The 15026-nt window shown below is 42.4% G+C and overlaps 1 protein-coding gene across 2 annotated transcripts in view; it reads right to left on the reverse strand.

Annotated features, from left to right (window-relative positions):
- The window catches only part of adamts12 (ADAM metallopeptidase with thrombospondin type 1 motif, 12), a 727938-nt gene that overhangs the window by 433255 nt on the left and 279657 nt on the right, over positions 1–15026 (reverse strand). For both annotated transcript variants that reach the window (XM_069924031.1, XM_069924030.1), the window contains exon 5: positions 12190–12273. In XM_069924031.1, coding sequence (XP_069780132.1) covers positions 12190–12273 — 84 coding nt within the window. The remainder of the gene's footprint in view (positions 1–12189; positions 12274–15026) is intronic.

Below are 15026 nucleotides of genomic sequence, written 5' to 3' on the forward strand. Positions count from 1 at the left end.
GCCCTATACAGATAACATCAACATGACATTTGGACGACAAAGGGTTAAAACGCCTGTCCTGGTTGTGCCAAGTTGCTCCATTAATTTATTAGCAAGGGACATTCTTACCAAACTAGGAATAACCATACAATGTTCTGAGAAGGGCCTTCGGTTAACATACCCAGGGGATACAATAAGAAGGGGAGGACAGTTTATAGTAATGACCCCATCTAATGCTTCAGAAGACTCTGTGGAGGTTAGTATTTTCTGGAGTCGGCTACTGTATGATGAACCAGGCCCAGAGCTGATTAAACAGTTTTTTGAGTGGAGGGCCAGTATTCCTCGGTATGGGGATTACCATTATCCACTAGATCCTATGCATGTTACATTAAACTACACCATCCACCCGGACCAGGAATATGAGGAGAGGTGGGACTCTCTAAAAGAAGGGAAGACAGAAACGATACATTGTCCATTTATCTTTGTAGGTAAGGAGGGAATAGCTGCTATGGTTGTCATGACAGAAGAACAAATGGAGTGGTTCTGCTTAGGAGTAGAAAGTGTGCCTCATGTGACCTTGGGTATTGCCAAAGATCATCACGCTCGACAGCTGGGTCCGATGGTAAAGGAAGCGATAGGGTGTGAATACAGGCAGACAGAAATCCCGGGATATTCCACCTCGGAGGGAGGAAAATTTGTCAGACTGAATATTGAAGCATGGGACCAGGTAGTGAATGAGAAAGTAGAAAGAGACCGAGCCATAGAAGGAGAAAATATTGATCACAGAGACTCAGACAAATATCTTTCTAATCTGAGTCCACATATATGGACAACGGGGCCCTATGATGTGGGAGTAATAAAAGGAGAGGTATTTCTAGAATTGGCCAACCCCGGGCAGAAACCAATATGGAGAAAACAATACCGCTTGTCGCCCAGTCAGGAGGAGGGTATTAAAGGAACGATAGAAGGGTTAATGGAGTCAGGGGTTTTAAGGGCGGCACCTGACAGTATGTGGAACACGCCCATCATGCCTGTTCCCAAACCGGGTAGAAAAGACTGGAGGATGGTACACGACCTCCGGGAGATTAACTTGGCTACCAAGACCATCGGGAGACCAGTCCCAGACCCATATGTAGCACTTAGGGCTCTGAGTCCGGAGCACGAATACTATACTGTCATTGATCTGGCAAATGCATTCTTCTGCTTGAAATTAGCTGAGGAATGCCAAGACTGGTTCACTTTCACTTACCAAGCACATCGGTACACATACACTAGATTACCTCAGGGTTATAAGGACAGTCCAGGACTGTTCAATCAGGCCCTTAGCGAAATCCTAATGAAATTAAAGCTCCCGGAAGATGTTACACTGATTCAGTATGTAGACGACGTACTATTAGCAGGGAAAACGCCACATGAGTGCCTGACAGGGACAGCAGTTTTACTCAAGGGGTTAGGCGAGGCTGGATTTAAAGTAAAAAGGTCGAAATGTCAGATCGGAAGGAGGGTGGTAACTTTCCTTGGAAGACTCGTGGGTAAAAACGGTACGGCCATGTCTGAGGCACATAGAGAAATGATACTAGGGTATCGAAAACCTACTACAGTACAAGACATGCTGGCATTCTTGGGGTTTTGCGGGTATAGTCGAACATATGTCCCAGGATATGTGAGTCTGACCCAAAGTCTGAGGGAAATGGTCACAGAGATAGGTCACCGGAGGCTTAAAGAACCAGTCAGGTGGAATGTAGAACATGAAGCGGTTTTTCTGCGTGTCAAACAAGAACTGGGAAGAACGATCAGCCTGGCTAATCCAGATTACAGTAAAGAATTCTACTTGGACGTGGCTGAAACTGAGAGCATTGTTAGCTCAGTACTGTATCAGAGAGATAGAGGAAGAAGGAAAGTACTAAGTTACTATAGTTGCAGACTGGATAATGTAGAGAGAGGAAAAGCCCCATGTTTCCGTTACCTCGCAGCAGTAGCTAGAACGATACAAAAAACCGCGCATATTGTTCTCTGTCATCCCCTAGTTGTTAATACAGACCACAGTGTCTCAGCCCTTTTAATGTCTAATGCTTTCAGCTTTTCGGCCAACAGATCCATTAAGATGGAGGACGCCCTTAAGGGTCCTCACATCACCTTCAGGTCACCCAGGGACAACTATTCCAACATGGCTAGAGGATTGAACTCGGGGTTTATGGAGACGCATGACTGTGTAGCAAGAGTCAAGGTAGATTCCAAGCTGAGGGAAAAGCTATTTGAGGAACCCATGGAGGAGGTGGACTGGGAGTTATTTACAGATGGAAGTTGCCATAAAAATTCTGAGGGTAATGTGGCGGGTTATGCAGTGGTAGGATGGGAGGATGAGGCACCCTATCTAGTAGAGTCCTCTATCATTCCCCAACCGGCATCAGCTCAGTTAGCAGAAGTGATAGGGCTCATACGAGGATTGGAGCTTAGCGAAGGTAAAACAGTTAATATTTATACTGACTCTGCATATGCTTGGAGTGCAGTACATATTGAAGCACCAGGCTGGCTAAGAAGGGATTTTCGGACTGCTGCCGGACAAAACGTCCGTCATGATCTGGTTTTACGGAGACTGGTCAGGGCGGTCATGTTTCCCCGGGCTCTGAGCCTAATTAAGGTGGCGGGCCATTCCCCAGATAACACAAAGGAAGGGAAGGGAAACACGGCGGCTGACAGGGAAGCCAAACAGGTTACTGGTTATCATGAACATATACAGGGGATGATTTTGAGGTCCCATAACAAAAAAAATGAATCTGAAACTAAGGAGACTTGTAGCAGATTGAATGACTACACAGATGAGAAGGGAGAGGGACCCCCACCGAATATTGAGCACCTAATAGAAATACAGGAAAAAGCTAGCCCAAGTGAGAAAGAGGAATGGATGAAACGCGGTGCCACTCGACAGGAGATCAGCTATGAAAATCAGACAGTACATGTTTGGCGCTCCCCTATAGGTACGATAGTTGCCCCTCGTCAATTACTCCCACTATTATTTGAAGAAGCACATGGGTCGACTCACATTAGCGCCACCAAAACTTATAATACGCTTAAACAACATTGGTGGAATCCCCACTTACGCGAGCACATTGACAACTTTAGAGCTGAATGTACTATCTGCAACGGGCATAACCAAAGGATCACCTTACCCCACCCGCTTTTACGATTTCCAGTACCGACAGCCCCGTGGAAAGAGATCTATATTGACTATACAGATATGGGTACTGACCTTAGGACAAAGGAGGGTTACCGATATCTTTTAGTGGCAGTAGATAGGTTCTCACGATGGGTGGAGGCTATTCCAACAAAGAAAGAAGATGCGGATAGTGTAATAGGCTGGCTAACACGAGAGTTAATACCCCGCTATGGAGTCCCCAGCAGGATATGCTCTGATAATGGGTCTCATTTTAAGAATGAGCTGATCCGACAGGTTGAAGAATACCTAGGGATCAAACACCGTTTTGGTAGTGTCTATAGGCCTGAAAGCCAGGGGTTAGTAGAAAGGGCAAACAGAACGATAAAATCTAAATTAGGGAAAGTTTTAGGGGGGACCAGGTTGAATTGGGTTGAGGCATTGCCATTAGTACTGATGTCTATGCGACAAGAGAAGGCCAAAGATACCTTCCTGTCACCGCATGAGATTCTAACGGGTCGACCCATGCCCGGTCCAAAGACTGATCCAGCATGGGTTAAGTTGTGGGAAGAAAGGGAAGTGGAACTAGATCATTATATGCAGATGCTGGGTAATATGGTTGCTTTAGTTTCACAACAGGTGGCGAATGCTAGTAAGGAGAACCCGGACACCGAAGGAGTTCCAGTAAAGGAGGGAGACCTGGTGTATATCCGTAAACCAGGTAAAGTACATTGGACTGAATTTAGGTGGTCTGGACCATACACTGTTACCGCCGTAACAGATAGGTCGGTAAGAATTGACAAACCAGGGGATCATAATTGGCATCATTTTGTCTACTGTTCCAAGGCAAAACAGCACGTAGCCAGCCTTGATAGAATTGATGAGACTCATGCAGACGATACCGGGGGCCCTATGGGCAGTACTACTAATGGGATGCCAGATAAGTCAGCAGAATAGCTCGGATTCCTGCGGGGCCAAAGTTATTCTAAAGGTAGACAAAGACAGGGATAACACCTTCCAGTTCGATCTATGCAGTATAATAGCGTGTGGTAAGAATGAGGCATCCTGGAGAGGATATGATGTTTACATGTGTGCCTTTCAAATAGGATATCCTAAATGGGGTCTACATGTCTGTCCGTCTTGGGGTGAGGTTTGGTGGTGGACAGGACCCGACACTAGATGGATAAGAAAACCCCTTAACAAAGGGTCCAGCAAACCTTTTTATAATTTTTTCACTAAAATCTCCCTGATACGTGGTGCTGTGACCTATTCAATGAAAGGAGAGAATCCCCTGATTTTGACAGTAAAGGCGGGGCTGCGCAACCCGTGGAATATGAAGGGATGGAGCTCTAAGACATGCGAGGGGGGCACAGGGAGAGAACATGGTGTCGGAGACCTCTTCTATCTAATGATAGGAGTGTCTATTAATGGAAAAGATCCTTGGGGAGTGGTGAGGTTCGACTTACAAACATACACAAAGGACATAATTAAACCCACTTCGAAAGAGGGGGAAGTGAGAAAATTCGACAGTACGAAGATGTCCAGGGGAGAGAAGATAGCAATTGAGACAGGTATTGATGAGTCAAACTCCTGGATAGATCAGATGGGTAAATATGCGGACCAAGCAGGGTATGGGAACTGCTGGGTCTGTGCCCGAGGAAGGCCATTATTACGGATGAGCAGATCAATTTTTGAGGAGACAGATGCTATGGACTGCGCCTTGAACCTAATGTCAGAATCCAACCCACTGAATAGGTGTCTGATATGGGAACAGACGTTTCCCATAGCTCCGGCTAATGTAGCTCCCCCTGTCTTTAGATCCACAGGCATAACTAATGTTACTTGTTTTGCCAACAACAACACAGCAGCGCACGTTTTCCATGTGGGTTGGCTGCCTAGCGACACGTGCAGGACTCATGTTGATCTCTCACATAGCAGTAGTGCAACCCGCTTGACCCAGGCTAGGGCGGATATTTGGTGGTTTTGTGGAGGAAGAGTGCTGTACAACTGGCTCCCCGCTAACTGGGATGGTCGGTGTGCTCTAGTAACCCTTAATGCGCCAGTGCTGATTGTCAAAAGGCAGGAGGGAGACGAGGATTCCCTAGAATTGCGCCACACAGAGAGTTGGCTGTGGAGAAAAAGGAGGAGTGTTGGACTCTTGGGGCCGGGAGGAAGGAACCCTGATGGGGTATGGATTGATGCCATTGGCCAAGCCCGGAATATTCCGGACGAATTTAAATTAGCCGATGAGATTGCAGCTGGGTTTGAAAGTTTTCCTGTTTTTAGTGCAATTTTTCCCATCACTGTAAATAAAAATGTTAATAGGATCAACCTTATTCACTATAATGTCCAGCGCCTTGCAAATTTGACCAGGGACGTTGTTGAGGCAATACATCAACAACTGTCAGAAACTTCCCTTATGACACTTCAGAATAGGATAGCGATTGATATGGTCCTGGCAGAGAAAGGTGGAGTGTGTGCTATGTTTGGAGATCTATGCTGCACTTCTATCTCTAATAACACAGGGCCAGATGGATCACTCACTAAGGGGTTAACGAAACTTAGGGCATTGGCGAAAGAATTAAAAGCCCAGTCTGGAGTCTCCAATCCTGTTCTATCCTGGTTACAGGGAGTGTTTGGGAGATGGAGCACATTGTTAGGACAACTTTTGCTGGGTTTGTTCATTTCTGTATCAATTTTTATCACTTGTGGCTGTTGTTGTATTCCATGCATTCGAACGCTGGTCACGAGGACCATAGAGAGAGCCTTTGCTGACCGTGATGAACTGCCTCCGAAATATCAAGCTGTGCAGGCTGTGGAGCAAGACTATCTCACATTACAGGAGGCGGAGAAAGTTGCTGAGATCGATCTGGAGTCTGAAGGGGAATGTGATGGGAAGGAGGGATTGTGAATTAGATTGTTACACATATAATTTTAACCTTGCTTGTAACCTAAATATTATAACTTTGATTGTAGAACAAATATTATAACATTGATTGTAACACAAACATTATTAATCAGATTGTAGAACAAGTATTATGAATTAGATTGTAGACCATATGTTAACTTGGGAATTTACTAATGTACGGGGGGTTAGCTAGTTTTTTGCTTGGGGGCAAATGGGATGAAACTTGTAAACGGGCAATGGGATCGGGGTGACGGATGGGGGGTGTATGCAAAGGAGGGTTGGGGGAGCCCTCGCCCACCAGCCGAACTACCCTGTGAACAGAACCCGTATAGAGCTTGGCAATAATAGGCGAACTAATGTAACGCGGTGGTAGCATAGTCAGGGCGAGATTGTCCTCTAAAGAGGACAAAGGAGGGATTGTAAGGTAAAACATCATGAGATGGGAATGTGTAAGGAGTTACCCTGTGCAGGGCTGTAACAAGATGTGAATGCATCCTTGTACTTACAAGATAAGAGAGACATTGATGGATTGAGAGGCAGGAAGCTAGCAGGGAAAGGATAGCAACAGTTTTAGTCATTGGACAAGTAATGATATGATGATGTTCTAAGCACGTATCCAAGGGTATAAGAAAATCACCATTTTGCTGATAACGGGAGAATGCATTCTCCGACTAACATTGTTAGTTGCAAGTGTTACAATCCGGTAATAAAGAACAAAGAACCCTGATTTCGACTCAGTCTGGTGTTTGTCTCACTCATTCATGAACAAAGCAGACCTAACAAAGTGCAGCAGGTTATTAAGAAGGCAAATGGAATGTTGGCCTTCATCGCTAGAGGAATTGAATTTAGGAGTAGGGAGGTAATGTGGCAACTGTATAAGGTACTGGTGAGACCGCACCTAGTCTACTGTGTCCAGTTCTGGTCTCCATATTTGAGGAAGGATATACTTTGGAGACTGTCCAGAGGAGGTTTACTAGGTTGATCCCTGGGATGAAGGTGTTGACTTATGATGAAAGATTAAATCGTCTAGGATTGTATTCACTCGAGTTCAGAAGAATGAGAGGAGATCTTATAGAAACATATAGGATTATGAAGGGTATGGATAGGATAGATGTAGGAAGGTTTTTTGAGCTGGCCGGGGAAACTAAAACGAGAGGACACAGTCTCAAGATTCGGGGGAGTAGATTTAGGACAGAGATGAGGAAAAATAGTTTTTCCCAGAGAGTAGTGAATGTAAGGAATTCTCTAACCTGGGAAGTGGTTGAGGCTGCCTCATTAAACATATTTAAAATTTGGTTAGATAAATTTTTACATGATAGAGGAATTAGGGGATATGGGGAGAAGGCAGGTAGGTGGAGTTAGGTCATAAATTAGATCAGCCATGATCGTATTGAATGGCGGAGCAGGCTCGATGGGCCATTTTTGGCCTACTCCTGTTCCTACTTCCTATGTTCCTATGTTCCTATGTTCCTATGACACTTAAGCAGAACAACAGAGCATTGAAAAAGTGGCTAAGGAAAAATGAATGGGAAAGAAACATCGAAGGCCAATGGGAAATGTCTCTGCTGATCAACTGTCGGACACTCCTTTCTTTTTGTGCTTAAAAAATAAACGTTATAGGTTGGATTTTTGAAACACCAATTTAATTTGGTAATTGTAAAAAAATTGTCACTGCACAATTGGTAAGGTTGCTAGCTAAAAAAAAATACCGATAACTCAGCAGAGGGAGGAAAGAAAATGTCGATGTTTCAGGTCAAGGTCCTGAATCAGGACTGATAATGGAGAGGGAAAATGGTAGATAGAAAGCAGAGGGATGAGGTTGGGGCCAATAGGAGACAGGTGGACTGAGAAGAGTTGAGGGATGATGTTCAGATGGAGCCTCTGGCAGGTGGGGAAGGGAAAGGTGCAGGTGGGGATAACTGCTGGGGAATGATACGCAGGTACACAAATTGGGCCAGTGCTGGAATCTGAGAGGTAAGAAATTTTATAATGGAAACCATTAAGATGGTAAAAGATAAATGGAACCAGATGAGAAGCGAGCAACATGGATCAAACAAATGGCTTGATGAGTATAAAAAGTGCAAGAGTACACTTAAGAGGGAAATTAAAAAGATAAAAGTGGACATGGAGATGGAGCTGGCAGGCAAGATAAAGGAAAATACAAAGCGATTCAATAGATATAGTAAGAGTGGAAGGGTGGCTAGGGATCAACATGACTCTGTGGAGCCACAGGATATGTCTGGGGATTTAAATGAACATTCTTCATCAACCTTTATTGTGCAAAATATTGTGAAAACCAAGGTACCGAAGGAAATAAGTTAAAATGCCCTGAATCATATAATAAACGCCATGGAGGAGCCGATGGCAACATTGGTGTACATTAAAGTTGATAAATCTCCATGGTCTGATCAGCTGCATCCTTGAATATAGCAGATAGCAAGATGAGAAACCAAAGAGGCCTTCGACGACATTATCTTCGGCCTTGAATATTGGAGAGTGGCTAACGTTGTGCCATTACTTAAAAAGGGCAGCAAGGACAACCCAGACAACTATAGGCCAGCGACTTTGACATTAATGATCAGAAAATTGCTGGAGGGGATTCTGAGGGACAGGATCCATAGACATATGGATAGGCAGGGACTGCTTGGAGGTATCATTGTAGCTCCATGCACGGGAGATTGTCTCACAAATCTGATCATTTTCTTGAAGAGATGACAAAGTGGTGATGACGGCAGGGCAATGAACATTGCATATATGGACTTTAGCAAGGCATTTAACAAGTCTCATATTGCCAAGTTAGTCTGGAATGTTAGATCACTAGGGATCCAAGGGGGCTGCTTCATTGGATTCGAAATTGGCTTCATGGAAGGTGGCAGAGTAGTGGTGTTGTCATATGTTTTCTAATGCCAGTGAATCCACTGTTGGTTGTTGTCTGTATGAATGGCAATGCGGATAACATGATTAGTAAGTTTGAGAATGGCAACAAAATCGGTAAATATAGTGAGGATCTCTGCACTTGAAAAGGTGGGCTACGGGGTGGCAAGTGTGAGGCGCTGCACTTTGGTAAGTAAACTATGGTAGGACTTACAAAACCCTGAAGAGAGTGTAGGACAGAGATCCCTAGGGTTACTAGTGCAAAGTTTGTTGAAAGTAGCAATTCAGATGGACAAGGTACTGAAGAAAGTGTTCGACATGCTGGCCTTCATTGGCTGTGGAATTGAGTACAAAAGTGGGACCTCACGAGTCAGCTCTACAAGTGTAAGTGAGACTACTCCTTGAATGATGTGTGCAGTTCTAAACTGAAAGGGATCCAGGGTGCGGCTGAACCTGGAGGAATTGAGGGGAAAGGTTAGTAGTCTGGTTCCTTATTCTTAAAAACAAATAAGGCTAAGGGATGATCTTATAGAGGTTTATAAAGTCATGAGGAGCATGGATAAAGTAAATGCAGTATTTTTCTCCAGGGTAGATGATTCTAGAACTAGAAGGCCCATGGGTTTAAAGTTAAAAGGGAGAATTTGGCCCCCTGAGGGCCACCTTTTTCACTTGGAGAGTGGTCCATATCTGGATCAAGCTGCCACTGGAAACTAGAAGCTGGCTCTAGATTTTGTCATTTGAAAGATATTTGGATATTTAAATGGACAGGAAACCCTTAGAAGGATTTGGACCAAATTCAGGCAAGTGGAGCTAGTCAGCATGGATGAATTAGGCTGAAGAGCATGTTCCATGCCGTATGACACTTAAGAGGGAAATCAAAAGGGCGAAAGTGGAGCTGGCAAGCAAGATAAATGAAAATACAAAGCAATTCAATAGATATAGTAAGAGTGGAAGGGTGGCTAGGGAGGAATTGGTCCCTTTAAAAATCAACATGACTATGTGGAGCCACAGGATATGGCGGTGGAGTGGGTAGGCCGTAAGTGGATGGAACCAGCAGTGGACGAAGAACAAAATTAGGTGATTGGGGGGTGGGGGGGGGGTGGAAAGGGAATAAAAATGGAAGGACGTTAAATCTGTGTTGCCTCTGAACTCCACTCCTCCATCTTCTTCCCTCCACTCGCTCTTGTCATCATCCCTCATTACTCTTTGGTCTACCTATCATCTACCTGCTCTTGTTTCACCTTTTTAAATCACTTAATTTCCATCTCTACTCTTAGTGTTAATTCAAGGCCTCGAGTTGAAACATCAGTAATTTATTTCCACACAATTTCTGCTGAACCCACTGAGTTCCCACAGCAGGATGCTTTTTGCTCCAGACTCCAGCATCTTTAACCTCTTGCGTCTCCTGATAACGTCATTAACTGCGTAACTGTTTCTGGGCAAACATCACTTTGGCCAAAGGGAATCAAGCTTGAAAAAAGTCTGGGTTTATTTTCCAGAAATGATGCCAAGCAAGCCACTCAAAATAGCTGTCACTTTGAATTTAAGCATTGCTTAATGACAAAGTGCACCAAACATACAGAAAACATAAATATTAAACAAACATCAGTTTAACTGGTGAGCTGGGCTTTAGAAAATTACCATCTCTGAAGTTTGTTCCTTTCACACTACAAATTAATGCTCTGTGGCAGAGTTTAGCTGGCAGCTTTCTTAATGGTTTGTGCTGGTTAAACTCCATCAGTAACACAAAACACACTTTGAAATGGAAATGTATCATCTATGATGATATAGGAATGCACTCGATTTTGCACATTGAGCAAATGGAAATTTTATGGATGTAATCCTCTGAAGATTTTCAAAATTATGATAATGTGCTTTGCATTTGTCATTTTGAAAAGTGCAGAAAATTTACTTATTTAGATTGGAAAAATATATTTTACCATGTGGATAATTTATTTCAAATCAAGGAAAATATTTGAAACAAATCAGATTTTCATATTTATTGTCAGAGTACATACATGACATCACATAGAACCCTGAGATTCCTTTATCCTGCGGGCACGGCTGAATGACCACTAATTGGTAGGGCAAAAAATGAACTGTATACAGCATGGACATGCAAAAAATCAAAGTAACCGTAAACAAATATTGAATGTAAACAAACTGACTGTGCAATAGAGAGAGAACAAAAGAAAATCAATAAAGTACACAAATAAGAACCTCAAATGAGTCTCTGACCGTTGTCATTGAGGAGTCTGATAGTGGAGGGGTAGCAGCTGTTCCTGAACATGGTGGTGCGAGCCTTGTGGCACCTACACCTCCTTTCTGGCGGCAGCAGCAAGAACAGAGAGTGTAGTGGGTGGTGTGGGTCTTTGATGATTGCTGAAGCCCTCCGACAGCAGCGTTCCCTGTAGATGTACTCAATAAGGGGGAGGGGTTTTCCTGTGAAATCCTGGGCTGTGTCCACTACCTTTTCTGCAACCTTCAAACATTGATTTAGTTTCCCATTTAGCTTACGATAAACCAATATTACAACAGACGAATCTTTTGTGCCAAGTCTGAAGATGTTACTCAGAAATGGGGAAAAGCATTGATAATTGAAGATTATTGAAAAATATGCCAAACAATATAACCCACAAATAGATGCAATACTTTGACAAGATTGCAGATAATTGAATATAGTTCAAAGATATTGTATCTATTTGTGGGTTACATTGTTCTGATATGACACAGGAGTATTTATCATACATGCCTTGACAACCTCTCTGTTTCACAATCTCTGGACTTTTGTACAGTTGCTGCTAGGCATTTGCTATAATTCAGTGCTACTTGGATCTTTGGAAGAAGTAAACAAGGGAATACAATAAGAATAATAAAAATATAATTTGAAGGAATTAAGATATAATGTTTCATTAGAATCTCTGGTCTGGTTGTTTGACCTCTGCCTGATTTGAAATAACTTGGTTTTAAAGTCAATTCACTTGAATGACCATTAATATCAGGGGCACATTAAATACAGATATTTTGATGTACCCTTCTTGAGAAAGAAAGCTGATAAAACGAGTGTTTGGAACTGTCGCCCTCAAAAAAAAATCAAGGAAAAATAATTATTCATTGTTCTTTTGAGATTAACAATGGCTGCTATAGTCTACTTAAGTCAAAAAATTTCTCCTTATTTAAAATTATAATTAAATTTTGCACAACTTTATTTAAAGAATAATTTAATTAAATACATCGTTATTTTTTTAAAAAACGAAATAAAAATAAAAAATACCTCTTCTTCCTCGAGTAAAATGAGACGCACCAATACAATGTGGATTGCATTGCCAATACTCGGATCGTGGAACAAGCTTGCAACCTGTGACAATGTCATGAGAAAGAAATTAATTGGCTCTTAAATTAAGAAACCTAACACAGATTAAAACATCTGCTTCAATTAATAGTTATTGAATTACAGTATTCTCATGATATGAAAGACCGATACTTTAGTTCTTGCATACGTTCCAAGGAATTGCTTTGTCTCTCAAACTCCATGACAAATACAGTAAACTGAAACTGCAGACTGACCAACTGAAGAGCCATAAGATGCAAGTGTACAATCAAGAGCAAGAAATATTGGTCCATATTTGGCTGGCATAGATGCAATGGACCAGATGTCTTCACCTGTTCTACTGACTTCCACAATTCCAAACATCCACAAATGCACAACACATTTATTTTGCTCTTTCAAATATAGTAAAATAAATCTCTGGTCACTTTACAGGAGTTTCAACAAACAAAATCTAATTCTGAACCAACTATGGAAATATTGAGATGATGTCCAAAAGATGATGTCAAAGAAGTTAATTTTAAGAAGCATTTCAAAGTCAGAAAGAGAAGAGATGGAAGGATTTATTGCAGAAATTCCATGCCATTTTACAGATACAGCAAGATAACAGGCCTTTCTGGCCCATGAGCTCGTACTGCCCAAATCTACCCTTGTGACCAATTAACCTACGTACATCTTTGGAATGTGGGAGGAAACTGAATCACCCAGAGAAAAACAACAAGGACATGGGGAGAATATACAAATTCCTTACAGGGAGCACCTGATTCAAAGCCAGGTCACCAGCTCTTTAATAGTATGCTAACCGCCACATTTCAATTGGCTCAGACTATTTCTTGAGACTCTCAATGTTGTTACTTACTGAAATGATCAATATCAGAGATCACCTTCAAAGGTGAAATTATGAGAATACAGTGTTTGTATGTTCCTATCAGGATCAAAGGCAAAGTTAGAAGGCATAGGGAACCTTGGTTTTCTTGGGACATTGGGGATGTGGTTTGGAAGAAGAGAGAAGTGTATAACAGGTTAGACAACATGGAGCAAATGGGATACTTGAGGAGTATAAAAAATGCAAGAAAAACCTCAAAAAAGAAATGAGGAGGCTAAAAGAAGGCGCAAGGTTGCTTTGGCCAACAATGTGAAGGAAAATCCTCAGGGTTTCTACAACTATATTAAGAGCAAAAGGAGGGTGAGGGAAAAAAATTGGTCCCCTTGAAGATCAGGGTGGTCGACTTTGTATGGAGCCAAAAGAGATGAGAGAGATCTTAAATTTTTTTTTCATCAACATTCACTCAGGAAACGGGCACAGAGTTGTGGGAAGTCAGGAAAACAAGCAGATTGAACGGAACCTATGCAGATTAAAGTGGTGGAAGTGCTTGCTATCTTAAGCAAATAAGGATAGATAATTCCCCAGAGCCTTATGAGATATTCCCACAGAACTAGTGTAGAAATTGCAGGGGCTCTGGTATAAATATTTAAAATCTCCTTAGCCACAGGTGTGCTACCATGTTGTTCTGTTGTTTAAAAAAAAGGATCCAAAAGTAACCCAGGAAAATATAGGCTGGTGAGCCTGACGTCATTAATAGGTAAATTATTGGAATGTGTTCAAAGAGATCGGATATACAATTATTTGGATAGCCAAAGACTGTGTGTGATAAGTCATGTTTAAGTTTTTTGAGGCGGTTACCTGGAAAGTTGGCAGTGGATGTTGTCTACATGGACTTTAGTCAGGCCTTTGACAAGGTCCCACATGGGAGGTTAGTCAGGAAGGTTCAGACACTAGGTATTCATGGTGATGTAGTAAAAATAGATTTGATATTGTCTTTATGGGAGAAGCTAGAGAGTGGTGGTGGATGATTGCTTCTCAGACTGGAGGCCTGTGACTAGTGGTGTGCCTCAGGGATCAGTGCTGCGACCATTGTTGTTTGTCGTCTATATCAAAGATCTGGAAGATAATGTATTAAATTGGACCAGCAAGTTTGCAGATGACACAAAGATTGGAGGAGAAGTGGACAGCGAAGAAGGTTTACAAAGCTTGAACAGGGATCTGAAACAGCTGGAAAAAAAGGGCTGAAAAGTGGCAGATGGAATTTAATGCAGACAAGTGTGAGTAAATGGTAAATGGTAGGGCACTGAGGTGGGCGGTACAACAGAGAGATTTCTGTATACAGATAGATAATTCCCTGAAAGTGGCATCACAGGTGGATAAGGTTATAAAGCGAGCTTTTAGCATATTGGCCTTCATAAATCAAAGTATTGAGTACAGGAGTTGGATGTTATTTGATGTCTATTGGTGAGGCCAAATTGAAGTTTTGAGTTCAGTTTTAGTCACCAAACTACAGGAAAGGTATCAATAAGATAGAAAGAGTGCAGAGAAGATTTACTAGGATGTTGCCTGGACTTCAGGAACTGAGCTACAGGGAAAGGTTAAAAAGGTCAGGACTTTATTCCCTGGTGCATGGAAGAATGAGGGGAGATTTGATAGAGGTATTTAAAATTATCACTGATACAGACAGAGTAAATGTAGCTAGGCTTTTTCCTCTGAGATACAAACCAGAGGACATAGGTTGTGTGAAAGTGGAAAAAATAAGGGGGAATGTGAAGGAAACTGTCTTCACACAGAGAGTTGAGGAGTGGGGTGTGGAACAAGCTTCAAATTGAAGTGGTGAATGCAGACTCAATTTTAACAGGTACATGGATGCGAGATGTATGGAAGGCTATGGACTGGGTGGGACTAGGTAAAAAAAAATAGTTCAACATAGACAAGAAGGGTGAAAGAGGCCTGT

The sequence above is a fragment of the Narcine bancroftii genome, chromosome 3 (assembly GCF_036971445.1).
Source record: "Narcine bancroftii isolate sNarBan1 chromosome 3, sNarBan1.hap1, whole genome shotgun sequence".
Taxonomy (NCBI): Eukaryota; Metazoa; Chordata; class Chondrichthyes; order Torpediniformes; family Narcinidae; genus Narcine; species Narcine bancroftii.